This window comes from Prunus persica, chromosome G1, assembly GCF_000346465.2.
Source record: "Prunus persica cultivar Lovell chromosome G1, Prunus_persica_NCBIv2, whole genome shotgun sequence".
NCBI classification, from domain to species: Eukaryota; Viridiplantae; Streptophyta; class Magnoliopsida; order Rosales; family Rosaceae; genus Prunus; species Prunus persica.
Window position 1 is genome coordinate 15,513,599 of NC_034009.1, and position 21,830 is coordinate 15,535,428.

The 21,830-nt window shown below is 38.1% G+C and overlaps 1 protein-coding gene across 1 annotated transcript; it reads left to right on the top strand.

Annotated features, from left to right (window-relative positions):
* LOC18793289 (UDP-glycosyltransferase 92A1) lies at window positions 18,312–20,323 on the top strand. The gene has a single exon (XM_007223319.2). The coding sequence runs from the start codon at window positions 18,389–18,391 to the stop codon at window positions 19,889–19,891; it is 1,503 nt and encodes a 500-aa protein (XP_007223381.1). The 5' UTR covers window positions 18,312–18,388; the 3' UTR covers window positions 19,892–20,323.

Genomic DNA, 21,830 nt, shown 5'->3' on the forward strand with positions numbered 1-21,830 from the left:
TTGAGAATAAAACTGTAAGTGAACAAATTCATGAGTACCAAGATTTTTTAAGGAAAATAGAACTTAAAATACTAAGTTTAGTGAAGAGTTTAAAGTTTCTTGTCTCATGGATAAATTACCCCCAAGTTGGTCAAACTTTGTAAAAACCCTTAGGCACAAACAAGGAGATTTAACCTTAACCCAACTTTTAAACTCCCTTAGGATTGAAGAGAAACATAGATCAAGTAAAAAGCCTAAGGAAGAAAAGACAAACGTGAACCTAGTGGAAAGTTCAAACAATAGGAATCGTTTCCAATCTAGAAGGAAATTTTTCAAGAGGACAAACAGAAATAGCCAACCCAACCATAACCAATTCAACCGAAACCAAAATCGCCAGCACAATAGACCCCATAACAATTCCAATGGCAATAAGGATCAACCATGCTTCGTTTGTGGGAGAACAAATCATTGGGCCAAAGACTGTCATTACAAGAAGACCGAGCCTTACAAGCCCAAACCTAAGTGGAACAAAGGACAAAGGAGTCCTAAAGCCCAAGTGAATGTGTTGGTGGATCAAGATGATCAAGATGAACCCAATCTAAGGTATAGTGTTAAGCCTCTAGTTAATGTTGCATATTTAAGTAATAGTGATTGGTGGCTAGATTCTGGGGCAAACGTACATGTGTGTTTTGACAAACGTTTTTTCAAAAATTACCAGAACTCAAGTGGAGGAACTGTAATCCTAGGAAATGACAACGTCGCACAAGTACGTGGAATAGGAGAAGTGGAATTGAAGATGACATCTGGGAAGGCTCTAACTCTCAAGGATGTGCGACATGCTCCTGAAGTGCGGAGAAACCTTATCAGTGGATCGTTCTTAGTAAAACAAGGATACAAAATTGTAATGGAGTCGAATAGGATTGTTATTACTAGAAACAATGTCTTTATTAAAAAAAAGATATATTTGTGATGGATTGTTCAAAATTAATGTAGTTTTTGAAGATAATAAAATTTCTCCTCAAGTTTTTAATGTTGAGTCTTGTAATGTATGGCAGGGAAGGTTAGGACATGTCAGTTTGAGCAAAATCAAAAGGTTAATGGATCTTGAGCTAATCCCTAAGTCTAATATAGACCTTAAGCACAAATGTGAAGAGTGTGTTCAAGCCAAACAAACTAGGAATTCTTTCAAACCTGTAGAGAGAAACACCCAAATCTTAGAGCTCATACATAGTGACGTGTGTGATTCAAATAGGTCTCCTACTAGAGGTGGAAACAAGTACTTTGTGACATTTATTGATGACTTCTCTATATATTGCCATATTTATCTTATTAAGACAAAAGATGAGGTGTTTAATAAACTCAAGATTTATAAAAGTGAGGTAGAAAACCAATTGGAGAAAAAGATTAAAAGACTTAGATCTGACAGAGGTGGAGAGTATACCTCAAATGAACTTGGAGTGTTTTGTGAAGAACATGGAATTATACATGAAGTTACTCCACCATATTCACCACAATCTAATGGAGTGGCTAAAAGGAAAAATAGAACCCTGATGGATATAGTAAATTTGATGCTTCTTAGTAATGGACTACTTGAGAATTTGTGGGGGGAAGCAATGTTAACTGCTTGTTTCATACTTAATAGGATAACACTGAAGGATAATGTGAAAACTCCTTATGAGTTATGGAAAGGAAGATAACCAAACCTAAGAATCCTAAAAGTGTGGGGGTGTTTAGCTAAGGTACTCATACCCGATCCTAAGAGAAAGAAAATAGGTCCTAAGACTATAGACGCAGTTTTCCTCGGTTATGCAAAAAATAGTAGTGCCAATAGATTCCTGGTGATTAACTCTGAAGTAAAGGAGGTTGCGAACAACACAGTTATGGAAGTAACAGATGCTACATTCTTTGAAGATATTTTCCCGTACAAGACAAGAATTTCTAAGGAAGTACAAATAAGTGAGAAGCCTTCTAGCTCAACTACAATCGAAAATTTAGAATCTCAAGAACTTAGAAGAAGCAAAAGAGCAAGAGTTTAGAAGAACTTTGGAGATGATTTCTATACTTTTCTAGTGGAAGGAGATCCCACAACTTATAAGGAAGCCGTTATGCCTGTGGATGCACCATTCTGGAAATAGGCTATAAATGATGAGTTTCAATCTATAATTCAAAATGACACATGGATGTTAACGGATTTGCCTGTTGAAAATAAAGCGATAGGGTGCAAGTGGGTGTTTAGGAAAAACTTGAAACCTGATGGAAGTATTGATAAGTACAAAGCGAGATTGGTAACTAAGGGTTTTACACAAAAGAAAGGGATATATTATATTGATACTTACTCACCTATTTCTAGGATTACCACCATAAGGACTTTGATAGCTTTAGCATCTGTGCATAATTTAGTGATTCATCAAATGGATGTGAAGACGGCATTTTTAAATGGAGACTTAGATGAAGAGATCTATATGGAACAACCAGAAGGATTCATAGTTATGGGCCAAGAACACAAGGTGCGCAAGTTGGTTAAATCTTTATATGGCCTAAAGCAAGCTCCTAAGCAATGGCATGAGAAATTTGACAAGGTGATTCTAGATTATGATTTTAAGTTTAATGGTCATGATAAATGTGTTTACTATAAAGAGAATAATGGAGAACACGTAATCTTGTGCCTATATGTTGATGACATTTTGATCTTTGGGACGAATTTAGAGATTGTGAATGATGTGAAGTCATACTTATCTAGGAATTTTGACATGAAAGATATGGGAGAAGCATATGTAATCTTAGGAATGAAAATTGAGAAGACAACACAAGGAATCTCCCTAAGTCAATCTAGTACTATTGAAAAGATGTTGAAGAAGTTCAATTACTTTGAGTGTAAGCCCACACCAACACCTTATGATCCCAATGTTCATTTAAAGAAAAATCAAGGTGAATCATTTTCTCAGCTAAAGTACTCCCAGATGATAAGTTCTTTGTTGTATATTGCAAATAAGACTAGGCCAGACATTGCTTATGCTATTGGAAGATTAAGTAGGTATACACATAACCCAAGCAAGGAACACTGGAATGCTTTGGAAAGAGTTTTCAAGTACCTAAGAGGAACAATGGATTATTCACTATGCTATAAAGGATTTCCAAATGTAGTGGAGGGATATAGTGATGCAAATTGGATAACTGACAATGAAGAAGTGAAGTCTACTAGTGGTTACATTTTCTTGTTAGGTGGAGCTGCAATTTCACGGGGTTCGAAGAAGCAAACAATTATTTCTAGAAGTACTATGGAGTCTAAACTCATAGCTTTGGATACTACTTGCACTGAGGCTGAATGGATTAAGAGTTTATTGATGGATATGCCTCTGGTGGAGAAACCATTGCCTGCTTTATCTATTCATTGTGACTGCAAGGCTACAATAGACTTGGTGAAACAATTTCATACACATAGGAAAATGAACAGACACATACATGTGAGATACAAATCTGTGAAGAGCCTATTAAGTAAGAACATTGTGTCTTTGGAGTATGTGAAGTCGGAGAACAACATTGTTGACTAATTTACTAAAGGTCTTTTTAGGAGCAGAGTCCTAGAAATGTCAAGGGGGATAGGCTTAAGCCCATAAGGGAGTCACCAAGGGAGGTAACCCAACTTCTGTGATTGGCGATCCCATGAAGGAAGTTTAATGGGTAGAAACAATCTATACTGCGTGACTCATTGAGCACTGTTTATATCATGTGGAGACATCCCAGAGATGTCCTCATGCTCATCCCTATGACATCAGTGCTATATAATGTGACGTTAGGAAGGGAGTAATCCCTGAATAAGTTTCGAGGCGGGCAATCTCCCGCAGGGTGTAGGTCACATGTACTCTTGGAGAACTCACCTAAGTGAGAGACGTCGTGGGGACACGACTGTGAGAATTGGCTATTCTCTAGCAACTCTCATGAGAATCAAGATTAGTGCATGGCCATAAATAGTGCTACCCCGCTTCCAAGCCTCAACCAATACTATGTGTGGGATATGTTGAAGTTTGGTCAAAGGTTCCGAGTTCAATACTGTGTACACTCAGGTTCCTCAAATGGAAACTATCATCACTAAGTGAAGGTTCAAGCCCAGAAGGCACCTACACCTATTGCATAGTATTATGTTGCCCATATGTATATTTTCTTTATATTTTACTATTTTAAAATTTTAAAACCCTTTGTGGGGGATTGTTATTATTTGAAAGGATTTTAAATTTTAAAACGTTTAATTTTCTGTTTTAATTTTTGGCTGTTTCTTTTATTTATTATAGAAGTTACAAATTGTTTAATTTTCATTTTTTATTTTCTATTCATTGCCACCAACTTTTCTGGTTAAATGTGTTTGAAGGTTACGAGTATTGGATGCCTATAAAAGGCCACTCCTTCTTCACATTTCAACATACTACAATCAGATTTCTCTATTCTCATACTTCCACATATTCCTTACTTTCTATATTATTTTTGGGCAACGGTTCTGTGGCTTGGAGTTTTCTATCCGACTGTGAACGTGCTCATAACGGACCTTAAGCCTGCGTATTGGGGTTGTATCTTGGAGTCTTGTAGACCGTCATTACCTGCATGTAAGGAGGCTACAAAGGCTTTAGGACAGCGTCTTTGACGTGCTTTCACTATACCAGGCTTGCTTTCTTAATCTTAACTTATTTTCTTTATCTGTTTACTTGTCTCTTTATTTTACTTTACTGTTTAATATTTATTTTATATATTATTTATATCTAAAAATTTTGAATAAGAATTTTATAAAAAGGGAAAAACCACAATTTTTAATAACACTTTCCGCCCTTTTTCCCCTCAAGTGCTGGATCAAGAAACTAAAGTAAGTGTGTTTATTTTTCCTTTTGGGAATTGGAATGTTGATTTACTAAATCTGTGTTTTCATGCGGAAGATGTTAAGGCCATTACCTCCATCCCTTTGAGTGTTAATTATCACAAAGATAGATGGGTTTGGCATTATACGAATAATGGAATTTCTTTTGTGAAAAGTGGTTATAGGCTGGAGATGTAAAAAAAAAGGAGTGCAGTGGGCATGTTGGCTCCTCTTTAGAACCAAGAATATAAAATGCTTTCTGGAGAAAAGTTTGGTCCCAAGAGGTACCACAAAAACTCTTATATTTTAATTGGAGAGCTATTAAAAATTATATTCCTTGTAAATCTAATCTGCTAAAAAGGAAAATAATCTATGATGACTCCTGCCCCATTTGTAATGTGAATTCTGAGAGTGTAATACATGGAGTTATCCTAATGCCCAAAAAGTTTGGAAAAAAGTGCAGTTCAGGGAGGTTTTTACAGGTGTGCACTTTTCCAACTATGCGGATTTATTTGAAGTTGCCACTATTTATGTTTCGAAGTTTGAAATGCTCCTATTTTTATATATCTGCTAGAGCTTATGGCAAAACAGAAATAAAGTGGTTGTTGAAGGTCGTTCTTGTACATAGGAAGGGATTTTCAAAAGAGCTCTTTACTTGGCTGATGAATATGGAAATATTGTGAAAGATGAACCTAAAATAGATGTTGAGAAGCCAACCAAATGGTCTCCCCCTTTTGCTGGTAAATATAAACTGAATGTAGATGCTGCTTACATTCCCAAAACAGGTGTGGGTGGAATTGGTGCTGTTGTTAGAATTGATAAAAGGGGAATTGATGGATGCTATGGCCCTTCCTCTTGTCACCGCCACCTCACCTAAATATGTAGAGATCATGGCACTTCAATTCGGGATGAAGTTTGCTCGGGATGCTGGCTTTTCTTCTATACTAATTGAGTCTGATTCGCAAGGAGTGGTAAATGACTTAAAAAATGATGAGAAAGAGCCATGGGCAACAGATGGGCATCTCATTGATGATATTAGGAAGAGTCTACAACAATTTGATGATGTTACTATTTCTTTCAGTCCAAGGGGGTGCAATCAAGTAGCTCATCCTCTAGCATAATAATGTAGTAACTTGGATTGAAGAGGTTCCTCTCTGACTGGAGTCAATTGTACAAGATGATATTGTTGTATCCTTTTAATTGTTATCAATGATTTCCTCTTTTGCAAAAATTAAAAATTAAAAATTAAAAAATTAGGGCTTTTCGCAGAAATGGTCCCTCAACTATACCCGTAGTGGTCCCTCAACTATACCCGTAGTTGCATTTGGGTCACTGAACTCAATTATTAGTTGCAGAGGTCACTCAACTGTGTGTTTCGTTGCACCAGTAGTCCTTTCGTCAAGTCTGGCTAACGTGGTGTCAATTTCATGGGCAAATTTGTCTTTTGAAGTCTGGCATGTCCAACCTCCCATTTATATTCGAAGAAAGCCACATAAAAACAGTAGATGTGCTGAAATTTTAGAAATTCGAAGGAAATATGGGAAGCCCACACAGTGATGCGCAAAAATGTCGTAGATTTCTTCTTCATCAACAAATCCGAGCCCTAGTACGAGGAAGCTATGTAGGTGCGGTGGATATATCAAACCCTGGACTTCATCGACTGATTTAAATCCTGGGAGAAGATTTGAGGCTTGTGAGATGAGTCGAGTAAGTTAATCTGTGAAATTTTATTTTGTTGCTTGATGGGTTTAGCTTTGATGTTATGAAACGTATTTTGCAGAGAAACAGAGGAAATGGGCATCATTGGGAGTGGCTGGATGCATCGACCTGTGCAAGAGGAAAAGAACTAATTCCTGGGTTGCTGAGAAGAATGAGAGCAATGGAAGAGGGCCTAAAGTTAATAGAAAAACCAAAGAAATAAGTGGAAGATAAGCCGAAAATGGTGGAGAGAGAAAAGAAGGAATTGGAGTACGAAGATGGAGAACTAGGCAAGCAGAAAAGACTGTTGGAAGAGAAAAGAACAGGCCAACGACCAAGAGAGAATCAGATTTGGGGGGTTTCATTTCTCTCATTGGGTCTTGGGTTTTTGGTGATTATGATGATGCTCTGTGTCTTGGGCAATTGGTTGACATTTCCGGGTGGAAACTATGAAAAGCTTATGATCAATTAGGTCGAAATGTAACGGATATGTAGTTCATTTTGCAATGAAATTTGAGTTCGAGTTTGGTGGACATATTGGTGTTAGTGTATTCATTTTGTTTCCATTTTGTTGATGAGAGGGCATGTACCAAATGTACCAGTTCCAAAATGTACCAAATCAACATATATAACACCCAGTTACAAAATGTACCAAATCAGCATATGTGACATCTAGTTACAGCTTCCAAAATGTACCAAATCATGTTCTAAGTGAAACTGAAGCATAAAGATAGATGAAGCAGTTTCCCAATTCAGGTTCCAAAATGTACCAAATACAAAACAATGAGAGTAAGTTCCAGCCCAGAGACTCAAAAAACACATCCAATAAACCATTTAATGGAACATGTCTAACTACTTCAAAAAAGACACCCAACTGACATCCTCCTAGTTAGCCTTCAAAACATCCATGGTTTAAGCTTCTTGGCAGGAGACTTGAATCTCTTGGTAGGAGACTTCACTCTCTTGGCAGGAGACTTGGGTGGTTTTGATGATGATGATGTAGCTCCAGTGTAAGAGACTGGCTATGATGATGATGGGAGTGGTTGTGATGATGAGAAATTGTTTGACATTTCTGTTGTCCCATTTCCAACCTAAAATAAAATGGAACCATATTAACTAACTAAAGTAAATTAACCAACCAAAGTAGCATGACAGAGTTATCACTTATATTTCCTCTTCTAGTTGGCATTTCTCCTCTCCCATTTCCTCTCCCTCTTCCTGTAATATTTCCTCTACCTCTCCCTCTGCCTCTAGTTGGGTTGGGCTGACTAGGGTGGGCCTTAAAAACAAAAATAAACATGATATAAACTAAACAATAACAAAAAAAAAAAAAAGGGTCATATGAACTGGTTGGGCCTAAAGACCAAAAAAGAATTAAACTAAAGAGATTTTAACTAAAATACCTGAGTTGCCCTTTCGACTGTAGAAGAGGCAACTGTTCCTTGGTTGGGCTGATTAGGACTGGTCTACAATAACAAAAACAAAAAACTAATTAAAGTTGTCAACAACAAAAGTAAATTAAACTACAGAATGCATTACTCAAATACCTGAGCTGCCCCATGGACTGTAGAAGAGCCAAATGCTCCTTGGTTGGGCTGATTAGGAACGGCCTACAATAACAAAAAAAAACTAATTTAAGTAAATAATAACAAAAGTAAATTAAACTACAGAAAATATAACCCAAATACCTATGATGTCCCTTGGTTGGCATGTCGTGTCTTATTATGTCCTTCCTGGCCACAAATAGAGCATCTTATCTTGACATAAATCCTTCTCAACTTAATAGGTGGTGGATTGTAAAATTGGGGCAAAGGGTTTGGAGGAACTGGAGCAGGTACTTCAACATCAGCTGGTTCTTTTTTCCTTGATTTCTTAGGTCTTCCAAGCTGCTTCTTATATGGAGGAGGTTTAATTGGAGGCCAATTAGTTCTTTGCCACTGGTCCATGGATGGTATTGGGTGTACCATAGGTTCATATGAACTCAGGTAGGCTTCTTTCTTATAGCAGTCATGTGCATAGTCAAACACATTTGCCTCCTTTTGAAAGATACAAGAAATAGCATGAGAACATGGGATCCCACACAAATCTCATCTTCTACAAGAGCAAGTCTTGGCTTTTAGATCCACTACATATTCTCCGCCATACATATGGCTCACTTGGTATTTGCTCTCACCTGCTAATCTAGGAATGCATTGACTAGCTCCCAACTTGTTCTTCTCAATGATCTTGACAATCCTAGGCCCAACTGGATGTCTCCAAACCTTACCAGCAATCCTTCTATTAGCCATCCTTAACATGATATAAACTCTAATCCTTTCTAGACATGTTAAGATAGACTTGTCTCTTGAATCTAAAATGCAAGAGTTAAAGGATTCACTGAGGTTGTTCAATAATATATCACACTTAGAATGTGGCTCAAAATGAGATCTACTCCAATTTTTGGCTGGTCCTTTCTTAACCCACTTCCATGCCTCTTCATCTTGCTCTTTCATCTTGTCCATTTCTGCTTCATACCAGGGAATGGTAGTTGCTCTTGCCGCAGCCCAGAGAATGTTTTTCAGTACAAGGCTAGCATGCTCTGTCTTGAAGTTGCTGTAGAGATGCCTAACACATATTCTGTGCTCAGCTGTTGGAAGCAATGTCTCAATTGCAGGTATTAGACCTTTTTGCTTGTCACTCATAAACACCCAAGCTTTCCCATTCTCAAGTTTTAAGTCTTCAATCAAAAGTTCAAGGAACCAAATCCAACTACTTTTTGATTCCACCTCTACAACAGCATAAGCAATTGGGTACATTCCATTATTCCCATCAACACCAACGGCTATTAAAACTTGCCCTGTGTAAGGTCCCTTTAAATGGCAGCCATCTATACCAATGAGAGGTCTACATCTTGCCAAAAATCCCCTCTTACAAGCTTCCAAACATACATAAATTCTTTCGAACACATGTACATTACCCTTCATCTTATTCTTTATAATCATAGTGCTGCCCTTGTTAGCCTTCTTCAATTCTTCTGCATAGTCCCATAGCCTCGCATATTGCTTCACATAGCTGCCTTTAATGATCACCTTGGACAAGTTCTTTGTTCTATAAATATGATGCTTTGAAACATTCATATGGTACTTTTCTAAAACCTCAGCCTTGAATGCCCCTACATCCCACTCAGGATTTTTCCTAATCCTGTCAGCAAACCTTTTGGACAGCCACTTGAATTAGTATATTTCAGTTTGTCCACTCTAGTACACTCATGCTCTAAGGACAGAGTCTTTATGGCAAATGTCTGCTCATCTCTGTCTATCTTGGAAGCAAACAGAATAAAGGGGCATTTCGTGTGACCTGCACACTTTGCTTGAATCCTTTTATTATCATTCTTCACCAATTTAACATTCCTCCCTTGCATAACTGCATACTCCCTATTAGCTTCCTTGAGTTCATCCTTATTGGCAAATTGCATTCCAATTCTAAACTTTGGATTTCTCAAATAAGTTTCTTTCCTAAACTGTTTAAAATTTGTCTTCTTCCATTTCCTCTTGCTTGTCTTTTTTTGACCATCTTCCTCATCACCAGAGCTATCACCATCAGAAGGAAGTCGATCACTATCTTCATCATCATCTGATATCTCCCCTGTAGCTTTATTAAGAGGCGTTTCATTCATCTCTTCAAAACATTGTGCATATTCAACATTCGGTGCATCGTTCCTTGGTTGTGCTCTTGATGCAACCTCTTTATTACCATTTTCTTCTTCTTCACTTAATTCATAATCACTGTCAACAATAACATCCTCCTTTTCCTCCTCTTCCTCCTCTTCCTCTTCATATTCATCTTCATTGCCAACATCTTCACTGTGCTGTTGTTGCCTTTTATCTTCACTCTCTAGCTCGTTGTTATGAGTAGGATCATGGTAATACAACACCAATACCTAATCTGATGAAATGCTCCCAACCAACCCTGGAATACAACTATCATTTACATCCTCATTCACAACATGCTGACCACTTTTTGCAGGCCCCTTATAGTAAACTTTTAAGCTTGTAACCTTTGTGTTATATCAACTTTGTATCCAAGATCTATCCCAATTTTCTTTAAATCCAATAATGACAAATAGTCATGAATACAGTTGTCAACGTAGCATACTTTGCCTCCCTTATACATGCCATTCTCCAACATACCAAAGTGGTGGAGTTCAAGAGTACACAGCTCTTCTTTATCTACCACATTACACAAAGGTATGCTTACAAACAATTTCAATGACAATGAGGACAAAGTAAACAATGAAGACAAAGTAAGTGCAGGCATGTGCAAGTGTGAAATCACTTCCATGACAAACTGACAGAAACGGGACCACAGACAATAATAAAGACTCCAACTACATTTTTTTCAACCCTAAAGCCAAAACTTCGTTGTCAACAACAGGACCACACATTTGCAAACATAATATATTGCAATATAAAATGCAGAATGAATATTTAGGTTATAGTAACTTACCATACTTGGGGGGTTCTCCAGACCACCGAAAAATTGTCTCCATTTGAAGAAGCCTCCACACACAGTAGACCCGACACTTTTCTCTGTGATTTCCACGAAACTGAAATCCTATATCTGTACTTTATCGCTTTTTAACTCAAAATACTTTGCTACTTAGTCCATTAAAGCATAATGCTGAGATAATGTTCCAAAATCCCCAAAAATCGAAATCAAATACCTCTCGATTTGAAAACCCTAGACGCGATTTTCCCCTTTTGCTCAGACTGCCATTTCTGTGCAACTGTCGTTCTCTTCAAAAGCAAAAGATTCGTTTTAATTAACTGAAAAATCATATTTGCCCCTCACGAATCTATGAGATCCTCAAAGATGCTTGCCATGTCATCATTTTAAATAGAAAAAACTAACGGACTTGACGGAAGGACTACTGGTGCAACAAAACACACAGTTGAGTGACCTCTGCAACAAATAATTGAGTTCAGTGAACTACGGGTATAGTTGAGGGACCATTGCTCTGAAAAACCCAAAAAATTAAATTAAAACACGCACAGTGTTGTAAATGTGGAGTTGTGGAGTCCCCAAATGCCTATAAAAGGCTTCCCCCCTTCCCTACTCAATATACACATTTCAGATATACTGAAGAATGAAAGCATCAGATTTCTATGCTTGATCTATCCCAATTCCCTCTCTACAATCTCTTTAGTTTATAACACGTTATCAGCACGATTATCTCTAAAATATTAGCTGAGAAATTCTTCAAAGCTTCCATCTTTTTCTTCCACCAATGAAGACCTTGCTGCCCAAACGCCTCCTTGGACCATTATCTTTATTGGGTCTTCTGACTCCTACTCCTTCCCCTTCTCTGTCTCTCAGCTCGAAGCTAAGGTCATGGCTCTGCTGACCCGAGCCTCACGCATCCCTCTCCAGCTCTTTTGACAAGAAAAGAGTGGAGGCCATGGAACATATTGGGGCTGATGAGTACCTGATCAGCTCAGATGCCACTAAAATGCAAGAAGCTGCTGATTCATTGGATTACATTATTGACACAGTGCCTGTGGTCCACCCACTTGAGCCCTACCTCTCTTTGATTTCGCAACGACCCTTTACAATTTGTCTCCCCCATGCTCGTGCTTGGAAGGAAGACAATCACAGGGAGCTTTGTGGGGAGCATGAAGGAGACAGAGGAGATGCTTGAATTCTGCAAAGAGCAAACCAAGTCCAGATCTAGGCACAAAACTAGCCCAACCTGGCTTGGCAAAACTATCAGGTTCAGCAACGACAACTCTCCCCTTTAGTGGATGTTTTGTTCTCCTTGTTCTGAGGCTTCATGCCTCCTATCTGGTTAGATCTCTCCCATCTCCACTATTCCATTCTTCTCAGAGCTGTCCTATGGCCGTCGTCGATTCGATTGCCTGTCTCCTCTTGGTGCGTTGGTGTCTACGATTCCGGTGGTGAAGATGTTAGTTCTCAGTTGTTGATGGTCAACACCTAGATCCCCCCACTTCCCTTTCGATCAGGTTTCACCACCTGGATAAGCAATGCCTTGCCCCGTAGCTCCAGCTCTCGGGCTCGGTCCCTCACCATCTCCTCTCCCCCAGTCCTCACCATCTGCCACAGCCAGTGGCCGCTGCTGCCACTTCCACCTTTTTATGAAATTACTTTAATCTCAGGTACTTGGCTATGATTCAAAACGGATGCACCATGCCTGCTGGGTGTAGTTCTGTGAATTCCAGAGTATGTAAGCCATCAAATACTGGTGGTTTTGTCTTGTCGTGCATTCCTCGTTTTCAAACTGGGGTGGCTTCTCCATGCGTCAGTTCATGGAGAGCTCATCAGGACGCTTTTGCTGCTCATGTCCACCGAGGTAAGCCACTAAAAGTTGTTAACAGGTCGGTGTTGATTTGATGCAAGGCATTGGAGATCGAGCCTAGTGGGATACAGCAAGATTGATCAGCCTAGTGGAAAGAAGAAAAGCATCCCACAGTATAATAATATTATATTATTTGATCGTGGTGTTGATAAGAACCCACCAATAATTGCCTTTATTTTATCGTAAATTTACTTTTACTTAAAGTATGATGTGGAATTGACCCTCATACTTTATGAAATTTACTTTACCGCATATTTATTTTATTTACTGTATGGTGTAGGTTTATTACCCATACAACAGTATTTATTTTAAAGGGTGGTGCGGGTTTATCGTCCACGCCTTTACTTTTATTTAAATGTATGGAGCAGAATTAGTGCCCATACAAGCACCTTTACTTTATCGCAAATTTACTTTTACTTAAAGTATGATGTGGAATTAACCCTCATACTTTATGAATTTACTTTACCATACATTTACTTTTATTAAAAGTATGATGTGGAATTAACCCTCATACTTTATATTTCCTTTTATTTAAGGTATGGTGCGGAATTAACGTCCATACAGCAAGCAATTTAATTTATGAATTTATTTTACCGCACATTTACATTTATTTAAAAGGGTGGTGCGGGTTTATCATTCACGCCTTTACTTTTATTTAAATGTATGGAGCAGAATTAGTGCCCATACAAGCACGTTTACTTTACCAATTTATTTTACTGCACATTTACATTTATTTAAAGTATGGTGCGGGTTTATCGTCCATACCAGTAATTTATTTACCAACAATTTATTTTATGGATTAATTGTTCTGTATGATGAGTTTTTACAGTAAGCAGATCATGACCAGAAGTTCCTTGATTCTCATCATACAATTACATCAGGACTTGAAGATCCTTGATGATGATGTTAATATGAGAGCTGGCAGTCTCTCCGGTACTATATTTGTAAACATGTGATTGGACTTGAGGGTCCTTGATCCCTGACATGTAAATTAGGACCTGGGGTTCCTTAATGATGTAACAGTACCGTATTGGTTCATAATGCTGTACACATGGATGATAACTGTACTGGCAAATGTACTGTACACATGAATAGTGCCGTATACATGAATAGTGATGTATGCATAAATATTTACCATTTTGGGTAAACTATCACTATTCAAAAGGGAACCTGCAGTTCCTTAAACTCATGGATGAGCAATTAAATGAGATGCCAGAAGTTCCTCAAAATATGGACAATTATGTAAGGGCTTGAAGTCCAAAAGTATGTACAGAAAATTGTAAAAATGTCCATACCATGAGAATATGTGATTTTGGCCCGAAGTTCAAAATCTAAGGGGATTGAATGTCCATACCATGAGAATATGTGATTTTGGCCTGAAGTTCAAAATCTAACAGTGTTGAGAACCTGAAGTTCCAACAATTAAATGACAACCCTTGAGGTATTATTGCAAATTGTGGTACGCCACATATTTCTTTGGCATAAGAGAATGATGAATTTAATAAAGTTCGATTTTGTTATAATCGACACCTCAAGGAAGAAATATATTTTGTGAATTCCGGTTGTTAAGAATACACCGTGAAATGGATAATATCAATATAAACCTCAAATGATGAATTGAGGCTCCTCACATATTTTGATATATCTGGGCCAGAAGCACATGGATTCAAATATATGAGAAATCCCGAATTTGAGGTTGTGGGTATATAGTAGTTAACGCTCTTCACTACTATATTGCGATATTATCGTAGCTTTTACTCAATTCATATTTCATGTCCATTTGAAAAGGGCAAATAAATTCTGAGTTTTGTGTTTAGCCCACGGCAAAAGTTCCGGGCTCTCATACGTTGAAATATGAAATTTGAGAGAGTCGATGTGGTTATTTGAACCTATAAGGCACAAGGTTCGAAACCGTCATTTTGAAAAGACGTAAAAACCACAGGTGCAAATTTTAAGAATGTGCGCAATTATTATAACAGGAAAGGAGCAAGATGAAACGCAGTTGCTCCAATCAAGTTTTGCAAAGGCAATATCTATAGGAGGAAATATGGCTACAGTTTCCAGGATCCCAATATTATCTCAGATCCCCATATTATCTTTTCTTTCCCAGAGTCCAAAACTTCACGTGGCCTCTGATAATGCCTGTCGGCACTTTCGGCGTTTTCAAGTATTATTTTCGTCAAAACTGATCTTGCTTTACGGATTTCACGGAGCTACTTTTTTAAAAGTATCCCGAGAATCTCGCAATTTTCCTATGGTTAATTTGAAATTCACCGGTTCTACCTATTCATTGTATTTGTGTATAAATGTGTTACTAACGAAGTTTTCTTTGCAGAAGACATCCAGTTTTCTCCATACCTAGTGATGCGATATCTACTTGTTTTTCTTATCAATGAGCACTTAATATGCCCGAGAAGCAAGACTATCTCTAATCATCCATTCAGGAAGCGAGACTATCCCTGATCACGTTTCCGCCACATCAGGGAACTGTGAAGGCAACCTTATGCTCTAATCTCCGGAAGTTCTTCTAAACTAGAAGAAATGAGAGCTTGTTGTTTGCTCCCACCAGCTTCCTTTCTTGATTGCTGAGCTTGTTGTCTGCTCCCACCAGCTTCCTTCCTTGATTGCTTACCTTCTCTTGTAATCAATATCACATTATTTTTGCATTTTTTCTCTTTTTATAACTCTCTGTTCATAAGAGATTTTATTTCTTTAGAATGAACATCTGAAGAAAGAATCCATGGAGTGATCCTATCTCTGAGGGTTATTTGTTTTTGACAGAGAAAAGAGTTGTGATTTTGCTCTTGCAGAATATAACTAGATCATCAAGCGCTACATTATATTTACTGGGCCGATACGAGCTTGAATGATACTTGAGAAAAGTTTCTCCCACCTAAGGATGTAAGCAATACTTGTGTTATTTTATGCTTATATACTTATTTGATATTTTATCTTGAAAGGTAACCAAATGGGAAGATAAGTCCGTTCCAAAAGAATGGCTTGTATGTATCCATGAATTATTAATGCAAATTTTACAGATTGTAAGTTGGATACATTGATAATACACTGCACAGATTAAAGTCCCATAAGAACAGAATATGGGTATAGCAGTGATCAATATGATGCACGCCTGTTGCGTAGCAAATGATGTGGATTGAAGTCCCGAAAGGACAATCCTTTGACATGTCAATATTGATATTATGCACGCCTAATGCGTAGCAAATTATATGGGTTAAAGTCCCATAATATGGGTTAAGGTCCCAGAAAATAATTGACATGTATGTATTAATCTGTGACATGCCTTCAGCATGACAAATATATGAGTTCTAAATGTTCCAACTCCCTAAATGGAGATTATCCACGCCCTACTGCTAAATAACGCTCCAATGGAGGTTATAATCCACATTCTCACATAATAAAAACCCCATGAAATGGCTTGGGTACCCAAAGGCAAATAAATGCTTATAATTGATGCATGCGCATGCACATGAGAATGGTGGGATCATGAATTGATGAATGACAATTTTTGGTTTTGGAGTAGCTACTCAAATCATCAATGGGCTGTGTTGATTGGAACCACGTTCAATTATTAAATGTCGACAATATCATTGGCCAAAATGGAATGAGGTAATTCCATTATAGATGAGAATGAACGTGAAAGAACAAACCCACAGTACGAACCCCAAAAGATGTTAATACTGAAATTTATACTTGGGTGTTCGGAATAAAAGGGAATATGCCTACTTTGTATGACACACTGTTTCTGGCAGAAACAAGGAATGTTGGGTTTTCTCCATATTTACAGATTCAATTGTGCCCCCCCCCCCCCCCTATTACACAATTACGGAGACCAACATATTATCTTTAAGGGTTATTAAATGCACGGAGCATATTGCCAGAAGCAATTTCCTAAAGATGTATAAATAGCTGGATTAAAGCTATATAATGTGTCATAAAGTTTAATCCCTTTTAGACAAAATCCGTTGAGAGGATTGACATTGCATAATGCAAGTCCCTAAAGGACATGTGCTTGAAGCACAAAATTTGTACTCAATATTAATATGCATAAATTACCTCAGTGAGTACATTGATTATAATGTGATTGCAACACATTAAAGCTTCTGCAGAATTCACGAAATATTTATCTCGACTTAAAAATCGAGCATTATGCCAACGAGATTCTTGCTTATACTACGAAAGTATTGAAGCATTTTTATGAGGATTATCCGTTGGACACTTTAAGGATTTTCCGGAAGTATATTGGACCGTACATCGTATTTTCCAGATAGAGCTCAACTCCATCACCATCATTTTGGGATGATGTGAGGCATATTTGATGCTATCTCAGCATAACACCATATAGGGGCATATTTTTTTTGAGTGAACTTACAAATAGCCCAAGTGTTATTAGATATGTGGACTCTGGAAATCTCTATGGTCGCTTACTGGAAAAAGCTAGTCATGAAGTTTTCAGGGGGAGATATTCATCAGGGGGAGCGTGGTTTTAATAAAGACCTTCATACACTGTACTCTTTTTCCTTCATCCAGGTTTTTATCCCACTGGGTTTTTCCTGGTAAGGTTTTAACGAGGCAGTGTCGCTCAAGATTGACTCACAGAAGCAGTGTCAACTACGATATTCAGAAAGGTGATCAACAGTATGACTTAAAGATATTTTGCCGAGCATCAGGGGGAGCGTGCTATCAATAAAGATCTTCAAACACTGTACTCTTTTTCCTTCGTCCAGGTTTTTATCCCACTGGGTTTTTCCTGGCAAGGTTTTAACGAGGCAGTGTCGCACGCGCGTCAATATACATAGAATTTTATGTTACACATGATTATGTACTCTTTTTCCCTTTGACCAGTTTTTTGTCCCACTGGGTTTTTACTGGCAAGGTTTTTAACGAGGCATATTCCATATCATTTGTGGTCTCCAAGGGGGAGTGTTGTAAATGTGGAGTTGTGGAGTCCCCAAATGCCTATAAAAGGCTTCCCCCCTTCCCTACTCAATATACACATTTCAGATATACTGAAGAATGAAAACATCAGATTTCTATGCTTGATCTATCCCAATTCCCTCTCTACAATCTCTTTAGTTTATAACACACAGGACATTTCACTAGTATTATATTCTTAAGAGCATTTATGCTCTCCACCCTTAATTGGTGGTGTGCATTACCATCACATTAATTTAATGATAATTAAGTGTGGTGAGAAAAATGTTCTCATACGGCCTTATCAACGAATTTATTAGAGTCTTCGCATTGGGAATTAGTGGTGAGTAGGAACCATTAATGCCATGGACCACTCAAGCATCTAATAAACAATTGCATTATTGAACCTACATCTGGTAATACAACAAATATAATCGTATTAAACTTTTAACCCGGCCGGCATATATTCTTATATATTCGTCACCATCGTTGCAAGCTCCAGAAATACCAACCTCATATAATTTCCAGTCAAATTCGAAGGTACCAAAAAAAAATTATCCCAAAAACGAAAAGGAAAATCAGGGATGGAAGGCCAAGAGCACATTGTGATGCTGCCATTTATGGCTCAAGGCCATCTCATACCATTCCTTGCACTGGCAAGGAAAATCCAACAAAGAACAGGATTCACAATCACCATTGCCAGCACCACCCTCAACATCCAATACCTCAGTGCAACCATTGCCTCAACCTCAAACTCTCAATCGGACTCCAACATCCATTTGGCTGAGCTTTCATTCTGCAGTACAGACTATGGCTTGCCCCCGAACGCCGAGAGCACGGAGGACTTGCCTCTAAGCAAAATAGGAGATTTTGTTGCTGCATCAACAAGTCTTGAAGCTCCTGCTCACCGCCTAATCTTGGATATCATCGCAAAAGAAGGCCGCCCACCACTTTGTATTGTCTCTGATATGTATTTTGGATGGGCAGCTAATCTTGCAAATAACTTGAGCACTGTGCATGTGACTTTCACTACAGGTGGTGCCTATGGCTCTGCAGCCTTGGTGTCTATTTGGCTTAGCCTCCCACACCGTTGTACAGCTTCAGATGAGTTCCCAGTGCCGGGGTTTCCAGAGAGTTATCGTTTTCATATCTCTCAGTTGAATCCATATTTAAAAGCTGCAGATGGTAAAGATTCTGGCTCTAGGATTTTTCAGCCCCAGATTTCACTTTCTACGAAATCTTTTGGTTGGCTGTGTAGTACTGTTGAGGCAATTGAGCCCTTTGGATTGGAGATCTTGAGGAATTACTTGAGGCTTCCTGTTTGGTCCATTGGACCTCTTCTTCCTACAGATGCACTAAAGAACTCATCGACTTTGGATTCAAGTGTTTCAAGGCAACGTGCAGGAAAAGAGTTGGGCATACCTGCTGAAACATGCCTTAAATGGCTCGATTCGCATGGTTCGGATTCTGTTATCTACATCTCATTTGGTTCCCAGAACACTATCAGCGCCACCCAAATGATGGAGCTGGCTATTGCTTTAGAAGAAAGTGGAAGGCCTTTTATTTGGGTCATAAGACCTCCTGTGGGATATGACATGAAGGGAGAGTTCAGGGTAGAGTGGTTGCCCCAAGGATTCGAAGATCGAATGAGCAAAAGAAAACAAGGGTTGTTGGTGCACAACTGGGCACCGCAGTTGGAGATTTTGTCACACAAGTCCACAAGTGTGTTTGTTAGCCATTGTGGATGGAATTCAGTGATGGAGAGCTTAAGCCAGGGCGTGCCAATTATAGGGTGGCCATTGGGAGCAGAGCAGGCATTTAATTCAAAGATGTTGGTGGAGGAGATGGGTGTGAGTGTGGAGCTGACAAGGGGAGGGCAGAGTGATATTGCTCGGAAGGAGGTGAAGAGACTGATAGAATTGGTAATGGACAAAAGTGGCAAAGGAGGAGAAATGAGGGAAAAGGCTTGTGAAATTAAGGAGCAGATAAGAGCAGCAATAAGAGAGGAGGCTGAAGACAAGGGATCTTTTGTTAAGGCAATGGATGATTTTGTTGCTACCATTCTATCAACCAGACAAGGATTATAAAATTCAGAAAGTGTATTATTTGTTAGGTCTTCTCAGGAGGAAATGGAAGGAAACTTGCAATTTTGAAGTCATTTGAGAAACCACAAGTGGCTCGCAAATTGCGCCACCTAACCTAAGTGTGTTTCTGGAAACTATTGAATTGGTATGAAGAATTGCATTGATTTTTCGCATTTGAAGAACAAAACCTCATGAAAAGAACATACATGAGGGTCATATTCAATGATACCAAGATAGAGATCATTGCACCAATACTGGCAAAAGTAAGGAATACACAAAAGGCCTCAACTTATGTGTGGGGTTTTATCGCAAAAAGGGTCGATAAAAGTTTAGTAGTTGAACCACTCAGCATATATTGTATTTTATATTATCAAAGTTCCGATGTGAGACTTTTTTTACATTCTTCAACAAATATGAGTGTAGGATACTTGGTACTATATATTCCTGTTCTTTGAGATATATGAGATTCCTTGGACCTAAGTCAAAGATGAAGCTATCTAGTTCCTCAGGATTATGACGAAGGTTGGGATTGTATTTCATCCCTTGAAAGGCTGATATTAGGATGGAATAGAGAAATCAGAGGATTCTATATATCTGCTAAAAGTGGTTCCCTGCTTTACCCTGAATGAATCATAATTTGAAGGCTCACATTCAACATAATTCACAAATCAAAGGTGCAATAGAGAAATTTTTCAAGAGTAGAGGAGCTTAAAAAGCATCCTCCCTTAAGACATGGACAAACCATCTAGCTCTAAGAGGGAGATGAAAAATTCCAAAAAAACAGAGAGTATTCCTTACTAGAAATGTTATCTTTTCACTGTATAATATGGTTGTTTTATCCCCCCGGCCCCTGAGTTTCTAATAAATACTAATTCTTTTGGCCTTCTAAAGTGAAGCTGATACTATATGTTCTAGGCTTAATTTGGGGATCTTAAAATTATCGTGGTCTATCAAGTTCAAATCCCCAACCTATAAGAGAGAACCATATATGAATAATGAATGTAGCATCTAATGAATGGCATTACACCCTCACTACTACAAAAAGTGAAAAAGACGACCAGAAAACAACGACGGTCTAAGTGAAAACCGTCGTGGTTTATAAAAAGACGACGGTTCTAAAAACACCGTCGTGTAATACAACCTTAGACAACTAAAAAATGGAGTTTCAAATGGCTGTTCAAAAACAACGACGTACATAATTAAACAACCGACGTCTATTTGAAACAGATTTCCGCAGTGTAAAATCAATGCCAACAAAGAACGGCAGAAGTTATGAATCGACCGACGTAGAAAGTAAAGACGACGATTTCAATAAAAACTGCCGTTTTTACTCATAAAATAACACGACGAGGTTTTCGTATAAGACGCCGTATAATTACAAACAAATCCACGGCTTTAAAATACAAAATATCGCCGTATTAAATTAATTTACAACGACGGAAAATATAAATATAACGACGTCATTCTCGTATAGTTCTACGACGTTATCTTTAAATCGTACAATAAAATTTATCGTCGTATTTATTCATTTTATACGTCGTACCTTTAATTTTAACGGTCGTCTTAATAAGAATTTTTGTTAACAATTTATTTCTTTGATTTTCTTATCCTACGTCGGTAGATCTACTTAATGACAAGAATTGAAATAACCACGACGGTTTATATAGAACACCGCCGACATAATCAGATTTGTCTGAGATCCCAAGGGTTACGAAATCTTACCAGATGGAACTCTGTTCCACATCATAATCTTAACAGATGACACAGATTTGCAAATATTGCGTCGTGTTAGTTTACAAATTCTAGAACATTAATTTCCCTCATTTTAAATTTCCTCGGGAAAGAAAAATCTATTTATCACGCTTTGGAATTGAAAACTAAAACTGAAAGAATACGGGAAAAAAAACTCTATTTATAATTTAAAATTAAAATCCACGTCGGT